Source organism: Lagopus leucura, unplaced genomic scaffold (assembly GCF_019238085.1).
Source record: "Lagopus leucura isolate 7727_CA_CO unplaced genomic scaffold, USGS_WTPT01 Super-Scaffold_73, whole genome shotgun sequence".
NCBI classification, from domain to species: Eukaryota; Metazoa; Chordata; class Aves; order Galliformes; family Phasianidae; genus Lagopus; species Lagopus leucura.
Window position 1 is genome coordinate 78,481,792 of NW_024962252.1, and position 23,592 is coordinate 78,505,383.

At 35.7% G+C, this 23,592-nt stretch overlaps 1 protein-coding gene across 2 annotated transcripts in view; it reads left to right on the forward strand.

The window, feature by feature from the left end:
- The window catches only part of THADA (THADA armadillo repeat containing), a 153,449-nt gene that overhangs the window by 5,613 nt on the left and 124,244 nt on the right, over positions 1-23,592 (forward strand). For both annotated transcript variants that reach the window (XM_042884616.1, XM_042884624.1), the window contains exons 7-22: positions 120-168; positions 948-1,138; positions 1,696-1,790; positions 2,069-2,289; positions 3,181-3,872; positions 4,581-4,732; positions 4,898-5,053; positions 5,789-5,911; positions 6,533-6,656; positions 8,003-8,151; positions 9,010-9,220; positions 10,622-10,757; positions 11,083-11,219; positions 11,645-11,803; positions 12,982-13,139; positions 17,972-18,081. In XM_042884616.1, the coding sequence (XP_042740550.1) occupies positions 120-168; positions 948-1,138; positions 1,696-1,790; positions 2,069-2,289; positions 3,181-3,872; positions 4,581-4,732; positions 4,898-5,053; positions 5,789-5,911; positions 6,533-6,656; positions 8,003-8,151; positions 9,010-9,220; positions 10,622-10,757; positions 11,083-11,219; positions 11,645-11,803; positions 12,982-13,139; positions 17,972-18,081 (2,863 nt within the window). The remainder of the gene's footprint in view (positions 1-119; positions 169-947; positions 1,139-1,695; positions 1,791-2,068; positions 2,290-3,180; positions 3,873-4,580; positions 4,733-4,897; positions 5,054-5,788; positions 5,912-6,532; positions 6,657-8,002; positions 8,152-9,009; positions 9,221-10,621; positions 10,758-11,082; positions 11,220-11,644; positions 11,804-12,981; positions 13,140-17,971; positions 18,082-23,592) is intronic.

Here is a 23,592-nt window from a genome sequence, read left to right on the forward strand (position 1 = left end):
GTGACTGTGTGTGCGATGTGTGATTGCTTTGCTCTTCTAAATAAATTAATATTAATAATAATTAATAATAAATAAATTTTCTTTTTTGGATAAATTTATCACATAATTATTTTCATTAGTTCTTCAGTTTCTGCAGAAGTCGCTACTTGACATACAGGAAGAAAACAGGCAAGTGAATTGAATATAAGCTCTGTTTTATCTGTTTTCATTTTCACTCTTGCACGATAATTTAGTGTGGAATATTGCTTTGATAGCCGTGCGTTGATGACAGATGGGAATGTTAGTTTACACTGATATGTATATTAAATAAAAAAGCTACTGATGAGTTTCTTTTCTTTTGTTGCAATGTGATGATATATGAGTGGAAAGAAACAAAATTAAGATGTTAGTCTTTAAGGCACTGATACTGTATTGGAGCTATTACTTCTAAGTGAGGCCTTTGAATTGTGGTTTTGCTATCTGAATTGTGACTGAACACTGTAATTAATAAATACACTTATTAAAATTCAGGTAAAGTAATTCCCTTTTTCACGAGTGTTTAATTCAGCACTGATATTCTGTTTGTCATGGCAGTCATCATTTAGAATCTTGACATTTTCCAGCATGACATAAAGTGAAGCCCCCTTACTGTGGTCTCTTACCATGTGCCTGGAGGATAAGGGTTCTTAATAGAGAGTTTTGTATGTTACAAGTTTACATGTTGTTGGTCTTCAAATTAGAAGAATGTTGAGTGATAGAAATATAGTCTGTGCATGAGGGAATTCTTTGATAAAATAAGAAGGGACAAGCTGTGTTTTGTCAGTCTTTAGTTTCTGCTCTGTTCAGGCGCAGTCAAATGAATGAAAATTTGTCAAGGGAACCTACAGAAACTGCAGCAGCATTTGTCATTGTGTTTATTTTCATCTTTGTGAGCGTATTATCATACCTTATTTTATTTTTCTCCCCAGAAGTAATAATGGAAATCGTATTGTTCAGACTCGATTGATGCATGATTTATTGATGGCCATTAAAGTGTCAATGATGCTTGTACAGAAATTGCAAGAAAATATTCAGGGAAGTCTTTGGAAAAATCATGAGTCCTTTGTTTGGCAAAGTATGTGTAATTTACTGAAAAGCTCCACTAACTTCCTAATGGATGGTAAGTTTAGTGCCATTCAAAGACAGGTATTTTTGTTATATCAGTCTTGTTCTTTTTGCAATAAAAACAACTTGTGTGTGGAAATACTTGTCTCTTGTGTAGTTTGAATGGAGGTTAAACTGTCAAGATCGATGGGAGTGGGGCGCAGTAGTAGGACTTCCTGTGAGCTATGACCTGTAGCTCATAATGTATTTCTGTGTGAATTAATGCAGTCGGATGTGTTAGTTAGTGCACTGTAGCGAATCAGGTTTACTTCTTATACAGACATGTGGCTTTTTTATGTTAGAAATTTCTATAAATGTAAGCAGGCTGTGCCACAGTCCTTTTATCTTACCAGGCAGTTCTATATTTTCTGTCTGTTGAAAGGTATTAATAGCTTCCTACTGCACTCATGTAAGAATTTGTTAATATTTGCTATACGGACTGACACTACAGACTTACAAATATGCAACTGTAAGTCTAGGATAATTCAGTAGTAATAATATAATTTTGTTACACAGTTCTGCCACATGATGCTTACTTCACTTTTGACTAAAATACCTTTCTCTGCCATGTAGAAACTCTCCTGCAGACTGTTCAGACCACCTCGGGACTGGCTTTTATTCTGTTCATTAGGGCTATGTATGAGCCAGCTGAAGAATTACCTTCCTTGGTAAGTATACCTTTCTCTAGAGGTAATGCCATTAATGAGTCCTCCCAGTGTTTCAGAGGCTTTGCTAATTCAGATTGTAGGACTTGCCGACCTCTATGTTGGCCTCTTGGAATTAAATCATTTATTCTTCATATGTATCAAATAGTGATATAAGGTTTTTGAATTTGTAAGAAGAACGTGCTAATAATCTTTCAGATCTTCCAGGATTTGTGCTTGTGTACAGAGTGTTTTTTCTCCCATGCTAAAACACTGTAGTAGGTTTGATATTGCTCTTACAGGTCAGTGACTTGCTCTGTGGATCGAGGAAACGTGCGGGCATGCCAGCATGGTTTGTGAATACCTGTGGGGCTCTGTGCACAGAGCAGCTCTCTGACTCAGTCCTTCTCTTCCTATGCCATGGAGCACTGGCTATGCTGGATTGGAAGAGTGGCAGCATGGGTGAAAATGGAGAGAAACTATTACTAGATATCGCATCAGTCTTGTTGTCTCTGAGTTCAGAGTAAGTCTGCAATTTGATTTTTATTGTTTCATGCTTTCTGGGTGGGGGTTTAAATTTCTACTTGCTTTTTTGCAAATGTTGTGGTTCCAGATATATTCAGTGTTTCCAATTTAATTGATTTGCTTTTCTTTACAAGTCATATTACCTTTTTAAATATATTCAGGATAATTCTATAAATTTAAAAATATAAGGGCTGCTCCAAAACTAATGGAGGTTGAATGGAGGTTGAAAACTAGAAGAGGTTGAATCTTCCTCTCAGTATTCTGTTAGATTTTGCCATGTGACAGATGGCAGCAGAGGGGCAGTCAGACAAAATGGTGTATGTAGGAAGCAAAGATGTGTCACTGTGTTCCTCCATGTGGAAAATATTGCACCCATTGTCTTCACCAATGTTTGCTGAGTATTTATGGAGACTCAACAGTGGATGTGAGCATATTGTCCTGGAGGTCAATTTTATGATTTTGTTTTTGGATATACAACTCTCATTTTATTTATTTATTGACTTGTTTCTTAAGACAATGAAAACTTTTCCTGAGGTGTTCAAGAAGCGTGCAGTAACATAATACTGTGAAATACTAGCATGCAGAGGTTCAGTTCTGTTCTCAGCTACAAAATAGATGTTGTAATGGCTTGTTGACCTATATCAGGTGTTTTTAGCTGTGAGTGGTTAACAGCATATGCCAGGTGACTGAGCATACAGTTTGAAAGATCCAAAACCTTTTCACATTACTTCTTTTTTCTTCAACAAATGGATAGCGTTTCCCTATCCGTATTAGGGTGAGGTAAACTAGTGTGATGAATAGTTATTTTGAAACAGAATTTATGTATTTATTTTCAATGTAAGTCACAAATGATGTTTATGAACTTTGTTTGTTTGTTCTTTTTGGAAAGGTTAAAAGAATCCAGCATGGCAACATCTTTGTCTAGAATCCTTGCTATTTGGACCAATTCAGCACTAGCTGCCCTTATTTCAGACTCAGCAAATCTAAAAATGAAACTTGATGGAAATTCAGAGGTGATTGGGAGGCTGCTGGACTACGTTTACACACACTGGGAGCACCCTCTAGATGCTGTTAGACACCAAAGCAAACTGATATTCAGGAATCTTCTTCAGATACACCGGACCATCATTACTGGCTCTAATGAAAAATCAGACCCATTCTTTGCAAGGCTAACCAAGCGTTTACTGAGTTTGGAATGGCATGTAAAAGGGAAATATGCTTCTCTTGCCTGTCTTGTGGAGTGTCTGGGTACTGAAAATATACTGCAGTTGGACAGATCAATTCCAGTACAAATACTGAATGTGATGAATGATCAGTCTCTTGCACCCTATGCTAGTGATCTTCTGGAAACCATGTTTACAAATCACAAAGTCCAGTTTACTTCAAGTTGTCAGAAAAGCACTTGGATTGACCAGTGGCATGACGTCTGGGTTTCTCCTCTTCTTCTAATACTATGTGAAGGGAACCATGACCAAACTACATATATAATAGATTACTATTTACCAAAATTACTCAGGTGTAGCCCTGACAGCCTGAACTACATGATTAAGATTCTTCAGGCTTCTGCAGATGCTAATCTTGGTAAGAAAATAAATACGATATTTGTAACTATAATAATTAAATATATATATGTGTGTGTGTATATATATTATATATTATATGTATATATATAAATTTTTGAAAAGTCATTTTCAATTCCTGTTAAAATGAATTTGGGAGATAAAATTCTGGATGGGTGTTTATTGCTGTTAGTGTTTCATGGTGGGATTTTTTATAATCTTGAGTATCTTCATGCTGTGAGCAAAATAGTCCATGTTCTAGTTGTGTGTTCTTTACTCTTCACTTTACCTTGCCAACTTATGTTAATTATCAGGTTGTTTTTTTCCCTATTTTTCTGTTCTGTTATTATTTTCTCTATAGGCTTGTCTAACAGCAGGACTTTAGTGATAATTTTTTTGTTGCAAATATATAGATATGAGATCTATGATTTTTTTTTTTTTGGTAGTTTTTATTGTAATTGAGTGTAATTTTCAATTAATGGCTTTTGAGACATCATAAAGTCCTTTTTGTGTATGATTTATTCATTCATGAATAGGCTTTGGATTCTAGGCAATTTAGAATGAATTGAATCTATGACAGACTGTTTTTTGGTCTTATTTGGTTTATAGAGAAAAAGAAGAGATAGGTTATGAATTGGAAGTATGTAGAATTTCTGACAAGCTCTGCAGTTAGTACTTTGTTTATGGTGTTAATGAGGCTATAATTATGACTGTATTTCATTTTCTTTAGGCTCTTGGAGTACCAGAGGAGCTCTTGGAGCCCTGATGGCGTGCCTAAGAACAGCCAGGGCTCATGGACACCTGGAGCTTTCAAATATTATGAGCAGAGGTCTTGTATCTACTGAATCTATAAAACAGGGTCTAGTCCATCAACACAATCAGGTAGAGGGACAATTATTTCTTTGAGTCTTTAGACATTAGATTATTTGCTTAGAAAATTAGGGGAATTGCTTAGATCATAAGTTCTGTGTCAGTATTCTTTTAAAACAAAGGTACCATCATAGGTGTCTATAACTCTTTTACATTTAACATCTCAATATCTTTCAGGTTTGCATTGATGCTTTAGGTTTGCTTTGTGAAACTCATCGTAGCACCGAAATTGTATCTGTGGAAGAAATGCAACTAATTTTATTTTTTATTACATACAACTTGAACAGTCAGTCTCCTTCAGTAAGGCAACAGATATGTTCATTGCTGAGAAAGGTAAAAAAAAAAAAAAAATTATTTTGCTTGTTGTTTTAACTATATACTATTTCTGTATTTTTTTTTCTACTATGTTAGAAAGTTGCTCAAATGAAAGAAGAAACTTTAAGATAAGCCTGCTTTGTATGTATCGTGCAACAGAATGACAGACAAGGATAACTTAAAAAATTAGCAATGGACATGGTGACTAATTGTGAATGGCAGTGTAGTAGGAGAATGTGGATAGGATAAGGAAAGCATATGTGTATAAAGAGTGTTTTGAATGGGAGAAGGATGGAATAGGCTTAGCAGAAACAGCAAAAGCCCATCTCTATCTGTACTTGCCTGAAGCAGACTGAGAAATATGAGTTGTAAAATTTGTGTTGGAAGAAATGAAGTAGAAAGGGAGAAAGCAGTCCAGAGGTTAGTTAAGCTATAAAAATCTATGCATGTTAATTGAGTTATTTTTATACAGGAGCATACGTTCCATGGAAAATGGGGAGGTGGGAAAAGAAGAGTGGGTGTAAACTTAAGGAGGATGGAAATACATGTTGGAAGTGCAAAGGAATGGGAAGGAGTGTGAAATGGGGAACAAAAAACCTTGTTTTTCATGTGAAGGATCAGTTCTGTGTTGTGCTGCATTTGAACTTTTTTTAAAAATTGCAAATAATATGTAGAAATTAGGCTGAAAATCTCATTAGCCCTTATTTAACTGTAAATGACTCTTGCCTTTGCTGTTTTGATTTTTTCTTAAAGTTATTTTGTAGAATACGAGAAAGTTCTCAGGTGCTTTATAAATTGGAGCACAATAAAACCAAGCAAGAATTGTTTGAAGATTCACCTCAGAGGAATCCTTTGGGGATTTTGCAGAAATACAGAGTAAGTAAACATAAGTTATGTTAGATTTGTAGAGATTTAGTAGACAAAAAGAAATGGGAAGGCATTTCTGTAAGTTGGTTAATTTTTCTTGAAAACACCTCAGAATATGTTAAGTCATGTCTGTGTTAGGAAACACTGTGATATAAAAGGGTTCAGTCATTTCAAGTATAACAGTATTAACACTACTTGTGCAAGTTAGTTTTGATAAAATGTAGTGTTCTGTCATGAACCGAGGGCTTTTTGGTTTTTGGAGAGTATCTTTAATCTTCCTATTGTCAAAAGGCAATCCAGGTTACTTTCTGAGGATTGCTGAGTGAACTGAAACAGCAGCAAGTGGGGAATGACAGCATTTAAAGGATTTAATGTGATCGTGATCTCTGTGGGAGCAGGGATGGAAGCTCTTTAAATAAATTGAAACCAAAGATCTTGCTATCTTCCTGTGCTCTGGGAAATAAGAAATTTGTTAATACTACAAAAGTAGGCCTCCCATTCCTCCGGGTGGAGCTGGAAGGGTCATGGTTTTGTTGTGTAACACTGCAGGATGTCCTGTATGTTATTACTTAAATTTCTGTTTGTGGGGCAGCAAATAAGCTGTTCTAAAATCTCTCATTTGATCTTTAGGATTTCCTGTCATCTTTATGTGACAGACTTTTTGAGGCGTTGTTTCCTGGTTCGTCGCACCCAACCAGATTTTCTGCCCTTAGTATTTTAGGATCAGTAGCTGAAATATTTTCTGTTCCAAAAGGTGAGAGACTGCTTTGTATTTATAAATAAATAACAACTTATAAGGTGTGGGGATGGCAGATATTGAAGATTTTTTTAATGGAGCTGGTTAATTTCTGTCAAAGTAAAATAAATAAAATATTTAGAAAGTACTGTAAAAATTAAGTACTTTGCCACTTTGATTTTATCTGAAGAGAGTATGGTACATTTTAATAGCTAATGGAATTTTGAAGTAAATACAATGTCTGTAGCCTGTTGAATATCTTTCTTAAATAAGAATTTTCTGGCAACCTCAGTTGAAGAAATGCTACTTAGAGCCCCGATATACTGGCAGTTTTCCTAAATCTTGTCTCTGGATCATACGATCAACATTAAAGCAAATTTTTGGTGTTCAGTTGTTATTTAAAGGAATGAAACATCTAAAACTTGATTTGGAGAGGAAGTGACCTTCTTGGTTGGTCTTCTTTTCCTAAAATCTGCTGTAAATCATTATGCTAATTTCATTATTATGAGTTTGTGGCACGCTGTTGTGACTTCTGATTTTTTAGGAGAAAATTGTACTGCGAGTTGTTCATAATAGCTTTAAGATTTAGGAGTGTAACTTTTAAAAAGGAGATTAGCTGCAGTTGTATTTGTGTTGTAGCATGGTGTGCTTGTTTATGTCTTAAAACTTCTGGCTTCTTTCCGGCATTACGTCAATCCCCACAAATCATGACAGCATGCAGAAGTCTTAAATCCTTTTTTGAAAAGAATTTCTTGCTACTGTTACTGAATTTCAGGGAAATAGTTTTCAAAGCTGAATAAGTCAGATTCCGTTTTTGGCAATGAGTTACTGTATGGGAATCATGGCCTGAACCTCTGATTGATCACCTGAGGCAAGCAATGAGTCAGCCACGGGAGCACAGGTGAAGGCAATTCACCTGTGCTGCTGGAAGAGGTGGAGCCTGGCTCCATCTCTCCTAGACCCATTTAAGAGCTGGCTACCAGTGGGGAAGGATCTCTTCTGGAGATCACCTCTTCTGGAGTTTTGCAGCGAGCCCAGGATGCAGGTAAACATTTTATCTATTCTCTTGTTGTTATAACCTGCTTAGCCAAACTTTCTAGTTTATTTCCTAATTATAACATCTTTATGTTCATTGATTATACAGTTATTTTCTGTATTACGGAGAGTAACTTTCTGATGTGGGAACTTTTGCTTCAAAAATGAACGCGTCATCTTAAATACTTATTAGTATTAAAATAATGCTTTAGCTAAAATTCTATTTTAGTGTTTCTGATACTAGAACAAAATAAAATGTAAATATGATGCTTATTCTGATTTAAAAAAATACAGCAAAAAAATTACAGCAAAATAATTTCATTGGGCAGGCCAGGAGCAAGTTTTTAGATTGGATCAGGAGATGAATTCTGCTCGTGTCCGAACTTTGATTCAGTGCTTTGCGAGTACTTTTGAAGAAGTGAAAGTCCTAGCATTTGAGCTGTTAATGAAGCTACGTGATGTTGCATTTAATTTACAGGTATGTAACTAAAAACAATTTAATGGGAGTAATTTCATGGAAGACGAATGCTCTGTGTTGAATTAGGTACTTGATTAGCTCTTGACAGTTAGAAGCTGGTCCAAGTTGACTGCAGTAGAGTTCAGCCCTACTTTTTTCTGTAGATTTTTTCACAGCTTTAGCCTTTACCTAAGAAGGCTAGTTTTGCTAACAGATGAAAAAATATGGGCAGTTCATTGGGTGTGGCTATGAACTGTTTACTGAGCACATTTTGATACTGAGGGAGAGCATACTCTAGTATCAAATAAACAGATAAGGTAAGCTCTTAGCTGTGATGTCCTTTGCAAGTGATTGAGGCATTTTGACTTTGTTACTCATGAATTTCACAAAACTCAGCCTTATGTTTCTGTTCCTCTTTGATTTGGTCTCAGATTTCGTTTTCTGATTGTCTATGATTTCTCTCAGATTTTGCACTTTATATTGTTGGTTTTTTTTTCTGATTGCTTTATGAACACTCTATAATTAAAAAGTACTGGTGAGCAAACAGTGCTTCCCAGAAACACTTGCTTCTCTGTGAGGACTGTTGGCAAAGCACTCTATTTTGAAATCAAAACCATCTTCCTGTGATGTATGTTGTGTTTGAATGCTGCTTTATAAATGAGCATTCCCATCTTCAATGAGTACGTGATTGTATCTTTGCTAAATGCCTATGCAGTTCACATTTAGACTGCAAGGCAATCTGTGTATAATATAAACGTTTCTTAAAAAATGCGTACCTGCAGACTCATTGAAAGGCACGTTCTTCAGTTTCAGGGTGCTAATTAGTTTAATTAAATCAAAATGGGAGCTCAATAAAATGAGCCCTATTGTTTCTTTCAGGATTCGGAAAGTCTAGATCTGTTATTCCGAGCAGCAATGGACCTTAGCACAAGTACCAAGCCGTATGATTGTGTCACTGCTTCCTATCTGTTGAACTTCTTAGCATATCACAAAGATCTACAGCATATTTGTTTAGGAAAATGGGTTAAGCATAACCTGCAGGTGACTGAAGACACATCAGTAAATACAGTGGAGAAGAACACTTTAGCAGGTAAATTCTAGGGAAATTATCACCAGCATTTTTTTTATATTTAATTGAAATCTTGTTGCTTCTCTTCAAGACGCTCCAGAATAGGCAGAGTGAGTAGAAGGTGTTTATTTCTAAGAGGATTTGAGGTATATTTACTTTTGCTGTTAGTAGACTGTTTCATCTGTTATGAAGATCTTAATCAAGTCCTGTTCACGTTGACGCTTTCGCATGTTTTCAGAAAGTGGATTTCATTATTGTTTTGGTCAAAAGGAATATGACATTGAGAGCTTTAACTCTTTTGATGAAGCTGGTTACATAAAGTGCTGGAAAGGAACCTCTGTTCCTTGAAAGCTCGTTCAGCCAGAGCAAAGGCAGCTGTGGTTTGTCTGTATCATGTTTAAGTACTTGACATTTGAAGTACTGACTCTTGGACCTCTGTTCACTCAGAGCCATTGTTCCAAGTGGTTTGCAGTCCTGTGTATACATTGCTGCTTTGTTCACACGTGGAATATTTTTCTTTAATTTGGTGCCTCTGGGTGAAAGCTGCAAAGCTCTAGATCTATCAGATCTGGCAAATTCATTAAACAAGTATCTTCCAGATCTAATAATTGGCAATGAAATTAAAAATTGGGAAGCTCCATTGTTTGTGATTGAATGCTGAACGTAATTTTTAGTAAACTCGTAACTTTTTTTTGCGCTCTTAGTGACTTCTTTTCTAGTAAGACTCTCTATTGGCTTGTTAGTATCTTCTTTATATGCAGTGAAACCATGATTTTTGAGACATCATTATGATTACTATAAATAAAGGAAATGTATGGGTAATGTTATGTCTCATTGTTAGAGGGTGTTTTCTATTAGTGATCTGTAGTTTGTTATTTGGATCTGTAATTCATTCTGATTCTGCCACTGATATGCTACATGGTATAAATGTAAATAGAATTGGCACAAGTACCCTTGCAAACTGGGCAGCTTCTTCGGTGGCTAATTAAAGACTCAAATATTTAACAGGAAGCTGCTGATATTTAATATTCTGTTGAGCTGTTTGTTGTTTTAAGCTGCTTCTATGGACAAAGTCTAACTTTCAGTATGTGGTAGGTTACCTCTCTTGACTTCAGTGTGGGTTGTGTAATTGTCTCTGAGTTCATGGTCTTGGCTATGCTTTTCACTGTTGCTGTTTGATTTGGACAGACCGAATAGAATATAACATATTGTTGGTGTTTAGGTAACTGAAAACCAACAATAAGCATTATTAAATGGATGGAAGAGTAAGGAGTGTAAGGAAAGAAATTTCTCTGCATTTTCCATTGAACTGTTTTATAAACAGGTTTTATTCGTATTTCTTCTAAGCAGGTTTGTTTTTCAGAAAATACACTGTGTATTTGTATGTACAATTTACATCTGTAACTTTTTAAAAAAATTTAGTTATCAAGCTTTTGTTGGTGAATGTTGAAGAAGAAATATTTCAAGCTAAAAAGTCTCTACTTCAAGCGGCAGCATCATTCCCAATGTATGGGAGAGTGCATTGTATAAACGGAGCATTGCAGCAATTACCTCTTAAGTAAGTAAAGCATACTACAAAATAGTAAGTTGTAACTCCTTAATTAAGCACAGTGGAAAGCTGCTCACTGGAACATAAAAGCATGCAATGTTATCTGTGATGAATTCCAGTACCTGCGGGTTTTGGCGCTCTGACTGACTTTGCCATGGTTTAGCGAGGTGTTGCGCATTCCTCTGTGAGTATAAAAACTCAGTGTTAGGACTTGTCCAACTTATTTGTTATTTTCACAAATACAGTTGTAGATGTGTTTATAAGGTCTTTTTTTTCCCTTTAAATGTAAAATTATTTTAATCCTTGGTATGTTGCTTGCCTCTTTTCTTAATAGTAACTTGATGTTCATAACTGAATGGAAGCAAATAGTGGCAAGGCTCATTCTGATGTCATATGAACTGTCTGCTGTAGTATCACCAGTAGTGCAGAGCTCATCACCAGAGGGTCTTATTCCAATGGATATTGATTCAGGTAAACAAACAAATAAGCAAACAAACAAAAAGAATTCTGTAAAATCTGAAGCTCTTGAAGTTGTCTTTATTTCTTAATTCAGGAAATTCGGGCAATTCAGGAAATGAATCCTTACACCAGTCCCTTTCAAATTTCTGTTTTATGTCTTAATCTTAAGCCATTCTTTTAAGTTTTGATACAGGTTATCTGTCTTCTGCACTAAATGGAACGAGCCTGTGTAGATCGTGTTGTTTCAAAACAGGTGACTGTGTGGTCTGCTTTTCTTTCTTCCTTGGTCTTTATAGTCACTGTGGTTTGAAATGTTACTGCTAAGGGCCTTCTTTTTTATTACTTAAAATAAATTACCTTTGTATGAAGAACTGAAAGTATAATAATAATAATAAAATAAGAAGAAAGCAGCTGAAGTATTCTTATCTAATGTGTAGAAACTGCGGATCGCCTGCAGATGATTCTGAATGAGATACAGCCGCAGGACACAAACGATTATTTTATGCAAGCAAAAATGCTGAAAGAACACTGCAAAGTAGAGTCTAAACAGCTGGCTGACCACAAGCCGGTGGAAAATATTTGCGCAGAAATGAGAGGTAAATCAAACACTGTATTAATAATTAAATCAAGTTATTCTTTACAGAGTAGACGTTTTACTTGGGTGATCAAAGTTGGAAGTTATTTTCTCCATATAATGTTTCACTTCTTCAGTAAACTTGTCAGAAGCTAGTTATTCATGGGCATGGTTTTAAAGACTAATTCACTATGTTTCTGCAAGATTGTGGTTAATCTCTCTTAGAGTACATGTGAAAATGAGTTGTTTTGATATTGGCCTGGATTCTGTTGCCCAAACTTCACTGGCCAGGTAATCTTTAACACCTCTTCTGTCAAGAAAAGCTTTAACACATTGCTTGTTGAAAGGTGTTAGTGTGATTTCGCTCTCCAGTGTACACAAGGCTAGTGGGAATTTATTCATGCGGTAAAACTTGTTGCATGGGATTACATAAGCAGAAGCTTCTGTTTGAAGGCTTCCAGGGATAAAATGTTAGATAATATTTGCCTGTTTCAGTGAATAGCAGCTGTGCAATTTTTCTATCTCTTTACGTCTCAGTTTCAAACTTTAGTGTATTTATTGTATGCCTGCATATATTTACAAAATATCTGTACGTTTCAAAGGTAATGATTTAGGTGAGGTTTTTAAGTTTTAGAAACAGAAAGTTGGACTTTGTTTCTTCACACGTTTTCCTGCGTTTTTTGATTGGCCATATGTTTTGTTTCATGAAAATGTTTGTAAATTACATTAGACTTGCATAATGTCCACTAGATGACGCTGCTGCATTAAAATGTGTATGGTCTGGGAGCATGGGGGCATCTGAGTTTAAAAAAAATAAATAAATGAAAGGGAGGGGAAACCCACAAATAACATCTAGTGATGGATTGATGATTGGCATAGGAGTTCATTGGAGCTATAAAGCTGCTGATGTTTGTGTAGTTTGATATGCAGTGCAATGCTGATGTTGACAAAAAGACCTTTAAAATAGTAGTAAAGTTGTATGCTGCTCTCATATCCAAACAGAGTTAAGTATGATATAAATTTCCAAGAATTGAACTGAGTTCAACAGAACTAAATTATCTTTTGTACTACCTGGTTTTGAATTGTTTTGTAGTGAATTATATTTTGTAAGAAGATCAAGCTCAATTAATTCTAAATTACAAGTCTGTGCCTGAGAATTTGGAGTCAGACTATTAATATTTCTGGATTTTTGTTTTTAAGGTAAAGAAAGTCAGATATGTGATGTCACAGCTCAAATGGTACTCGTGTGTTGCTGGAGAAGCATGAAGGAAGTATCTCTGCTGTTAGGGACACTGTGTAAACTTTTGCCTGCACAGGCTGCATCTGAACCTTCAAATCGGTTGATTACTGTAGAACAGGTAGGGAAGTACTTCTCATTAAAAAGAGATCTTCATATTCTGGGGTAAAACAGACAATTTTTATGAATGTCTTCCTTTTAAATAAAGCTATATTAAATATGAAAAAGTCTTTTTATTGTTGTGCATTTGGTTAACAATCTATTTTTGCTACAATGGTATGCAGGAGGCATAGTGCTTAAAGTAGTGACAATAGGTGTAGTTATACATAGCAGACAAACTGAAGAAATATTCATATTGCTCAGTTATTTATAGGATGTATATTCTTTTCATAAGAACTGATTTATATTTATACATATGCATATATATGAATTGTATGTTAGAATTATTAACAATTTTATGAACTGGCTTTGTTTTTAAACAGTTTTTTAATTTCATTTTGAACTATAGATGTTGGTATTTTCATAAAGCTCATTAACTGAACTTCATAATAAAAAATTCTGAAAGAGAAATATGCTGACTGGTCATAGCCTTATGCTACATAGGATGTTTGAATTGTGGACAATTTAATGTGACTCTTCTTCCTCCAATGTTTTTGGTTTTAGAGATCAGAAATGTTAGTATGCCATCTGGATCTCTTATAGAATGTTGAGTGCAGTACTTACAAGAAATTAGATTACCACAATCATTTATTTGGAAAATATTTTGTCTTCATTAAATTTCTGTTTTTAATTGATGGCCTTTTCATTTCCTTATGATTTTGACAAAACCAGTCTACCAGTGCAAGATTGAAATATGCAAAACATACTACTTATTAACTTCTTTCCAGTAGAAAGTGAATAGTTTTTCATTAGGTGTTGTGAGTTTCTGTCTTAAAATGAATAACAGTGTAATTGCAGGTCTTATTTCTCGTAGTTTTAGTGCCATGGAAATAGTGTTAGTATCTTTATTCTTGTGCTGTCTCTGGCCTACTTGTTTCCTGGCTAGTTTACAGCTTTACTTGTATTGCTGTAGTGGTCTGGAAAGTGGATGAGAGCAGATAATGTTTCTACTACTGTGTTCTTTACTCTGCTTCAAGTCAGGAATTGACAATTTAGCATGAGTTGGCTCTTACTGTAGTATTTCCATTCTTATTTAGAAAGCAGACATTAGCAGAAACATGTCTTCTTTTGATATAGATGCCTTATTAGATTCTCTGTGCTCCTGACGTCTTCCTATAAAACAATTCCTAATGTTCTAATCTGAAGAACATTATTTGATAGGAAATCAAATTATATAATACATATTATATATATATTATATAATATATATATATTTTTATATATATAATATGTATTATATAATTTGATTTATATTTGATAATATATATAATATATATATATAAAAGAATTTTAGGGAAAGTTATAGCCATTTTCACTGCACTTTTTGTAAGTAGCCTTACCTTATTGTACAAAAAGAGTATTTCATCAGAAATTACTAGAAATGTCAGTACCAGAATTTCTGTGGCTTTAAACTTCCATGAAACACTTTTTCAATGTTGAGAAATAGTAGAATTGGATTTTAGTGTTTTATGCAGATACACCCTTCTGCAGTTGTCCATCTTTTCTTTGTTCTGTAAGTGTCTAGGGATTTAAGAACATGGAACTGTGAAAGTCAAGAGAAGCTTTGGATCTAATTGCCTTGAATTGGGGCTAAGTATAAATGTTGAGTAAAATCTGTTGCAAAGCATCCCTTCCTAGCATTGCACCTTTCTCCTTATTTAGGTCAGTAACTGTGTGACGTTATACCTTATGGAATCGATGCTATTTTGCAATTTATTCATCCTAATTATTGTAATAAGTGCTGAATTTGCTTGTTCTCTCTCTCTTTTTTTTTTTTTTTTTTTTTTTGAGCAAGCAAATGTCTTTCAGTCCACATTAAGAAATGTTGCAAAGGAATTGTGCTTCTTGGAAGATAACAGTGCCTGCCAACTAGCTGTGGCTTTATTTCTTCATTACTCTTTACTAGCAGTTAAATGTTGTCTCTTGTGGCGTGTCCCCATGTAGGAAAAGTTGGTAGACAATCAGCACTTGTTTGTTGCTTATTATTCCTACTGGAAGTTGGAACAATATTACATTTGCACCTTCCTTATCTTTTGAGTTACAGATTAGTTTTGCATGGTGTTTGAATGTCACAGTGTGTGCTGAATCTTCAGAATATCTTCATGTGCTTTCTGTAGAGATGCATATAGAAGTTGCAAAATTCTGAATATAAATTGGCAGTTATTAATGTCTAGCCCATGTTGTGATAATTGCTTTGCCTTTAAATATAGACACAGGAGTTGCCTTGTCTGTCTGATGGTATCCCTCCATTCAAATATTTGCTCTATCTTTCATCCTCTATCTGGCCCAGAAAATCTGAGGTGCCAGAACCTAAGCTGCGCCTAGTAGGATAATCATGCAAATGGCCTTTCATAGAAGAGTTGTTCCATTAGCAGCCAAGTGATCAAAATAATATCTAACAAAGACTCCGTTGTCCCATGACCATCATGAGACAGTGCTCCAAGCCTGGTATTTTAAGTTCTTCCTCAAACTCCTGTTTATCGCAGATGTAAGGTTTTAATATGATTTTAGGAGATAAGCTTACCAAAACCATGTGCCAAGGTGAACAGAAACAGGCAGCAGAAATGAAGACTTGGTGCTGTCCCAGTGCCAGGGTTCTGCTTGTGTTAACCCTGACAGACTGGGTCTTGTGCTGGAATCTTCAAGTCTACAGAAGACCTTCCATAATCACAAACCTCTGTGATCTTTCATATTTGTGCTAGTGCTAACTCCAGTTGCTGCTTTGGTGTTTGTTCTAATCAGGAACAGATTCGCTTGTTTTTAGACAAAGCAAAAGTCATCTTCTCCCAGTTCTTAATGTAAAGTGTCTTCTGTAGAATTTGGTACCAGCCAACTTTTAGTATTTTGGAAAAGTTCTCTCTAGAGGATAGGATAGGATAGTATAGGACTTGGTGGCGTCCAATCACCAGAAAATAAGATACAAATATACTCGTTTCTAAAGTACTTTCAGAATCTTCTCTACTGAATGAATGTCTACTGAATATGGAGACTTTGGATCTCAATAGCAAGTTTAGCCCTGTAAACTGTCAGTTCTTTTGTTAGACTAACCTGTCATACTCTTGATATTTAGTCAAGATAATCTAACGTACTTAAGATATTTGCTTTCCACAGCATATTTGTGTATTTTATCTTTGAGTGTACTTTCTTGTATAAATAAAGTAGGTGGAGTCACTTTTTCTTACAGTTGCTGTGACTCTTCATGATGATGTATCAATTCCTTGATTTATTCTCCATTCTGACATTGAAGAGCTGGTTTTATGATACAAGGAAGCTGAATGCTATTCAATCCTGGAAGAGTAAGAATGCCATGCTCATGAATCCTCTAAGTTTGGAATGCATAGTTAGCATGGATTCTGAGGCAAGTTCCTCTGTCATTTTCTGAAAAAAGAGTTGTGGCAGTTCTTTTTCTTCAAACTGTAGCATACGAATGAAAGTGAATATACCAGAGTTCAGTTTGATGTAATCCTCTGGTCATTGAGGCTGTTGCAAAACAGTCAGAAATATAAGTAGTAAGTTGAAAGTTATGTGACAAAAAAAAGTATCCCATACGAAAAATAAGGGTGGTGGTGGAGCAGGAAAGCAGTTTGACTTGCATGTGTATGGTTTTCTTGGTTTGGTTTTGTTTATACAGCTGGAGAGTTGGTCTGTCTGTGGGTCAGTTGCTTCTGGAAAAAAGGCTCTTATTCTTATTCTGAGGCGAGAGAGCTGAAACCCTGCAGATATTTCCAATTATTGCTTATCTTAGGCTGGATTTAGCTGCAGGAAGTAGGATGTTTAAGCTCTATTTTTTTTTTTTTTAACTATTGTACTTTCATTGTTTGGATAAAATGAATTAATGGTTAGAAAACTGTAGCTACATATGGCATTAACTCATCTGACATCTTAATTACTTGTTAGACTATTAAAGTGTTTTAGCTTATAGCTGATAAAATAAGAATTTTATAGGAAACTTAATGATTTAATAGTTGTTTTTTTATAAAAGTTTTGAAGATCTTTGCATAGTAAAATGAATGTTATTGTTTTAAACACATGATATTGGAAGTTTGCATTAAACCTTGAAAGTTAATGATTCTCATAATTCTGGAATAAAGAAGCATCTCAATCCATGTACAATTAGATTGTGTGGCACTGTAGGCTTCCAAACAGCGTTGGAAGCTTGGTCATCTTGATAGGGTGCTAGAAAGTAATGATCAGCGAAAGTTCAATCGTGGCATTTCATTTTTTCAGATGTAGCTCTCATTACTCCATATATAAAATGTCTTTTTTTTTCTGTTCTGAAATTGTTTCTAGTAGTCACAGACATTCTTGCAGAATTGAGGGAATTGAGGCAACTTCAGAATAGCTCACTAAGATAGATTTGTTTTCCTTTGGTACAATTCTTTAGAAATTTGAACTTATTTTCTGATACGTTTTTGTAAATATTTGTTTCTGCTGTTACGATGTAGTAAATATTTTCTTTGGAATTTAAGGCTAAGAGGGATGACCATCAAAGATTCTGAATTTGTTTCCTCTGAAAATCAGGATTGTCCCTTTCTGAAAATCTGAATGTGCTCATCTTGGACAAGCAGCTAATTTATGTCCTTTATTTTTTTGGTGATCTTCTAAGGACGTGATACTGTGCTTTTAACCTGAAAGAAAAATAATTAGTGCATTCAGTTCTTAAGTGCTTTTTACTTTTGCCAGTGGTCTGTTCAACCAGGGGGAGAACTTCTGCTCTTAACTTCAGTATCTTGCATATGTAAGTGAACTGTCTATTTGTAATTCCAAGTAACTTTGTTACTGTTTTCTTTTAAGGTCAAAAATATTGGAGACTACTTTAAACATCATCTGATGCAGTCAAGGCACAGGGGTGCCTTTGAATTGGCATATGCTGGCTTTGTGCAACTTACAGAAACACTTTCAAGGTAAAATATGTGCAACTTATTAGGTTGTTAATATAATTTTACCAAACTCTGTTATCAACCCTGAAGCTGACTGTTCAAGAAGGTCATCGGTACAAAGTGGATTTTGAGTGTGGTGTCGGTACGATATGTCTCTAGTGGCATTTACGGACAATATTACTTATGGTTAGGAATAGTGATTCAGCATTGGATGAAGATACAGACATTTTATGCTTTTTTTTTTTTTTTTTTTTTTTTTTTTAATTTCTGGAGTGTTAGTTTACAGAACGACCCTGAAAAGCTCTTGAGGGAAGCAGGGGTGTAGAATTCCTTCCCCTTCTCCTCCTTCCCAAGTCCCTAATGAAAATAAATGCCAGACATTTTGTTTTCAGCCAAGATGCTTTCCTGGAAACTTTTATTACTTGCCATTGGATGAGTTGTGCATTCTGACATTTGGAAGTCTATCTGGCAGTGCATCACAAGATGTGATATGCAATCTTTTATTTTTTTTTTTTAGTTCCCCCTGTAACTTTATACTTTCCTAGAAGAACAAAATGAGCAGAGCTGATCTGAGATCTAGGCAGGGGTGCTGAAACTTCCATTATATATAACCTATTTTCCTTCTGTTAGAATGTGTGTGTCAGTAACATTTCTTTGTGATATATAATATTTATATCATTTTTTTAAGAAGACAAATCAAAATCTCTAATGACTTTGTGGGTTTGGTTTTTTTTTTTTTAATGTAGTTTTTGAAATGACTGATTAAACTTTTCAATTTGAAGTACATGTATTTTAACATCAAACTCAGATAAAGTATCTGGTATTTTCCTTTTGCACAGTGTCAGCTAGTTAGAGCCACAGCTCCTTTTATTTGTGGTTTTTTTTTGTATTTTTTTTGTTTTGTATTGTTTTGTTTTGTTTTGTGAGATGATAGTAGCAAGGTGTGTGTGTGCTGTGTTCTTTTTATTTTTTGTGTTATTCTAAAGTTAAATATAAGTCTGTGGATGGGAAGAATGACACCTACTGGAACGGCTGCCTGGCCAGCTTCACTCTGTGTCTAAGACAGTTTCAAGAACAGAAATGAGCAGTTGTACTCTGGTATGGACTACTTGGCAGAGTGGCTGGTTAGCTAGTAGTGCTGCTACAGAAAAAGAAGTATTTGATATCATTGCCCTGTGACACTCTTGTTTGCTATTTCCAGTTAACTTTGCTGCAGGTTTAGTTATTTTCCATTGTCAGTGCTGTGTGTATTGAGAGAGCAGCTACTGCAGTGAGAGAGGAAAAAATTTGCCACAATAGTGACAGGGAAAATGGACAACAGTTAAGGTATTCCCATGTATCTAGTAATTTTTCTAGAGAAATGACTGTATTGTCACATCAGTTAGTGAATCTGTTTTGAATAGATTACATAAGAGACATCTTATAGTTTTCATATTCCAAGTCTATTGCAAAGTGTTGTTCTGCTGTTTAGTGTGTATTTCTGGCTGCTGTTTAAAGACAGTAGCATACTGCTCACCATTTCGTTCAGTCTGAATCTGATGATTGAGCGAGGAACAAAAAAGCAACTTTCCCCATCTCAGTAGAAAAATGATTTCCTTCTCTGTCAGGCTTCAGACATAATTTAAGACTTCTGTATTGTTAGCTCAGCTTGGTTTCATATGTGAAACTTTTTTTTCCCTGAGACAGAGATAAGCTCAGGCAAGAAAATATTAAGAAATTGAGAGACTGGTCTTCTCTTAACATACACAGTGACAAACTGGAACATGTTCTGCCCAAAACTGTTTTTTTCGTGTCAGGCAGCATTTTTTTGAATGTTTATTAAATGAATATAACGTTCCAAATAAAGTAGGCTGTTAACAGCATGGAATGCATAGAAGGAGCTGCTGAGTATTGAAAGATGTTAGCAATAGATGTGTTGTTTTAAAAATTGCATGTTTATATTTTACAATCTACTTTTGTTTCAAAGGATTTATTCTTTCAGTTGGATTGAAGGGAAGCTGGACATTAAGAGTCATACCAAAAAATCCACCAAAAACCAATCAAACAGAAAGCTTAAGAGAACTCTGCTTCTCTCTCAGTGGTTAAAGCAGTATACACAGAATCATAGAATCATGGAATTGCTCAGATCAGAGAAGACCTTAAAGATCAAGTCCAACCACAACCTAACCATGCTACCCTAAATCTAACAACCTTCCACTAAATCATGTCTCTGAGCACCACATCCAAACGCTTGTTAAACAGATTTGAGGATGGTTACTCAACCACCTCCCCGTGTGTCATCAAAAAAAAAGCTTTTGATTTCAATAAATTTCTCTTCCAAATTAACAGTTTTCCGAAACAGTCTTTTGATGATGCGTGCTACTTAGCATTATAAAAGCTATAGTTATTTATTTCAAATACAGCGTATATTCCTTGGAAAAAATCCAGCTTGCAAGAAGGAGACAGAAGCTCTTTGGAAACGTATTTGTTTCTATGAAATATATACTTGCCAGGAAGTACTGGTCTCAAGGCTAACTTCTGTGTTTAAAATAAAGAGGGTGATTTCGGAATAGCTAGTAATTCTTAGTTTGGTACTCCTGGGACACGGGATTTGGGCTGAAGCTTCTTCTCTGAAGTAATGAGTAAGTTGAGTCCTGCAGAGAATGCAGTTGTGTTGTAGGTCTGTAGAGTGTCTTGGAGTCTTTCCGTTTATCCTTTTGGAACTGTGAGACTGTTCTGCAGGTAAATATGAGCTGACCTCTCTACGTAGCTGATAGACATTCTTGAAGGGTAGGTACCAGAATTTATTGCATCTACACGTACTGGAGGAGGAAACTCTTTTCTGGGGCAGCTCGTATAGTCATATAAATAGCTTAAACATGATACTTTGCTTAATGGAGTTGAAGGTTAATAGAAACCTCATTGACACTTTGTAATTATTCTTTCACCAAGACCCGGTGAAAAATGTAGCACAAATAGTGGTAAATCTCTATGCTGCACTTTTAGGAAAGACTGCAGATAAACATGGTGCTTTATTTCAGTTGCCAAATATTTGCTTAAAACTATGTTCTAGAATATTTCCATCTTTACTCTATAGTCCCTAAAAACTAAAAGTAGAATCTTGAGGCAGAGCGGTGGTGTTCAAACCTGTCTAGGTTAGTAGTCAGAGAAAAATCTTCCCTCCTTAGAGATTTCTTATAATCGTGATGAAATATCATCTGATTGGGCTGAATTTGACACTCATTTGGATATAAATTGTTAAATTTGTTTAAAGTATGTCAGCTATTGTTCTTCCTCTTCTCTGTTTGTAGTCCTTTTGTTGGTGAGATGTTCCCTCCATTTTGTCTGCTTGATATTGTCTGTGACTGCACCTTTTCAAAGAGTATACAAAGTAAGCATCATTCATATCGGTGAAACAAGCAGTCCTTTTTTAGGATTTTCCTTGTCATTGATCCTGAGAGATTATTAATGCTTATTTGGTGCAGTGAACTGGTAGGTAGGGAAACTTTCCTGGAAGACTTTTGACATCTATTTTAAACTAGAGTCTCTCAGAACCCATATGGATATCCTAACTACTTCTTTACTATAAATGGTGTTTGTCTGTTTTGTGTTTATTTTAACTGGTGGGCTTTTTCTGAGAGATCAAGTAGAATGTAAAGACTTCATGGAAATCTCAAAATTGTAGGGCTACATAGTTATGGCTATAATGCTTTCTCTCACTGAGGTTGCAGAATGCACTGGGGAAGGTATGGGAAGAGAGATGTCATTCTGGTGATCCTCCCCCTCTACTCTGCCCTGGTAAGACCTCATCTGGAGTACTGCGTCCAGTTCTGGGCTCCCCAGTACAAAAAAGACAGGGATCTCTTGGAAAGAGTCCAGCGGAGGGCCACGAAGATGGTGAAGGGCCTGGAGCATCTCTCCTATGAGGAAAGGCTGAGTGAACTGGGTCTGTTCAGCCTTGAGAAAAGAAGACTGAGAGGGGACCTGATCCAGGTCTATAAATATCTAAGGTGTGGGGGGCAGAATGGTGAGGCCGGACTCTTTTCAGTGGTGAGTGGAGACAGGACAAGGGGAAACGGCCAGAAACTGCAGCATAGGAAGTTCCGCACAAACATGTGCAAGAACTTCTTTACAGTGAGGGTGACGGAGCACTGGAACAGGCTGCCCAGGGAGGTGGTGGAGTCTCCTTCTCTGGAGATGATCAAGACCTGCCTGGATGCCTACCTGTGCGACCTGCTGCAGGGAACCTGCTTTGGCAGGGGGGTTGGACTCGATGATCTCTGGAGGTCCTTTCCAACCCCTACAATTCTGTGATTCTGTGATTCAATGCAGTGTGCTTATTGAGGATCATTTTTAAAGAAATGGAGCTTAAACTGAACTCAGTGACCAAAGTTTTTGTGTCTTATACAAGAAGTGAAGAGTATTAAATAAAGCATTGTAGCAGACAATATGGAGTAAGAATCTTGCTTTGATGTTACAAATGTTTAATCCGGTATCAGTGCGTATTTTTCTCCTCATCCAGTCAGTTGCTGATCTTTGGTACTCCTGGTACCTGAAGTAGATTCTAAATTCTCTGTTTTAAGCTCAGGTTCTGATTCATTTAGTTGTTATGAAGTGACTGTAACTCTTTACCTTCCCACTCCCTCCAGGATGCTGGGAAAGCTTCTTGGAAACATTAAAAGTAATTCATGGACTTTCTAGTGAGGTGAACTAAAATTGTTTTTAACTTCTTAGCAAAAGTGTTAATAGAGATGTGAAGGAAATAGTCTAAAATCTCTGAGATTTTTGAGGTCATCCAAGTTTCTGTTAGTGGCATTAGTGCTAGAGAAACAACAGCTTTATCAGATCAGCTATATCACTTTGAAAATTTTATTTTATTTAGAGCAGGTGCTATGGAAAGGGGATGCAAGTGGGAGGACTTCATTATTTCAGAGGAGCTGTTCTTAAAAGTAGACTTTCTCTAGGATAGATTACATAGTTGTGTTTCTGAAGCTTAGACTCTTGTCTATTTGTCTGAGAAATATAATGGAGACTGGCTTCATGTTACATATATGGAAAAAGAGTACGGTTCTATTAAGAGAGAAAAATGGTGAAAGAAAACTCCCTTTTCCCCAGACAAGGATAGTTTACAGTGATTGGAGACTCTGAATTCTGGATATACCCTTGTAGAAAATGCTAGTCCTTATGTGAAATTTATGCCACAAACCACCAGCATCCAGGAAAGCCAAATCCAAGATTGACCCCTTGTTCTTAACACACCATTTATTTTGGATAGGAGAAAATGGAGAGAGGGGTTTAACTTTAACTTTGAATTGCCGGGCTTTTGTCCCATTGAAACTGACCACAGAAACTGTTCTGGGCACGTATGAAATTGTTATAACCAGAAGAAAGACAGTCTGAATTTTGTGGAAAAATACCTTACTGCAATACATCTTAAGTAATTTACGTATCAAGTTACAGTGTAATATTTTAATTAGCAATATCGTTTGCTTGATGTGGTCAAAAGAAAAAAAAATTAATTGTTCTTGAAAATGACATTTGAGCTTGTGACTACCA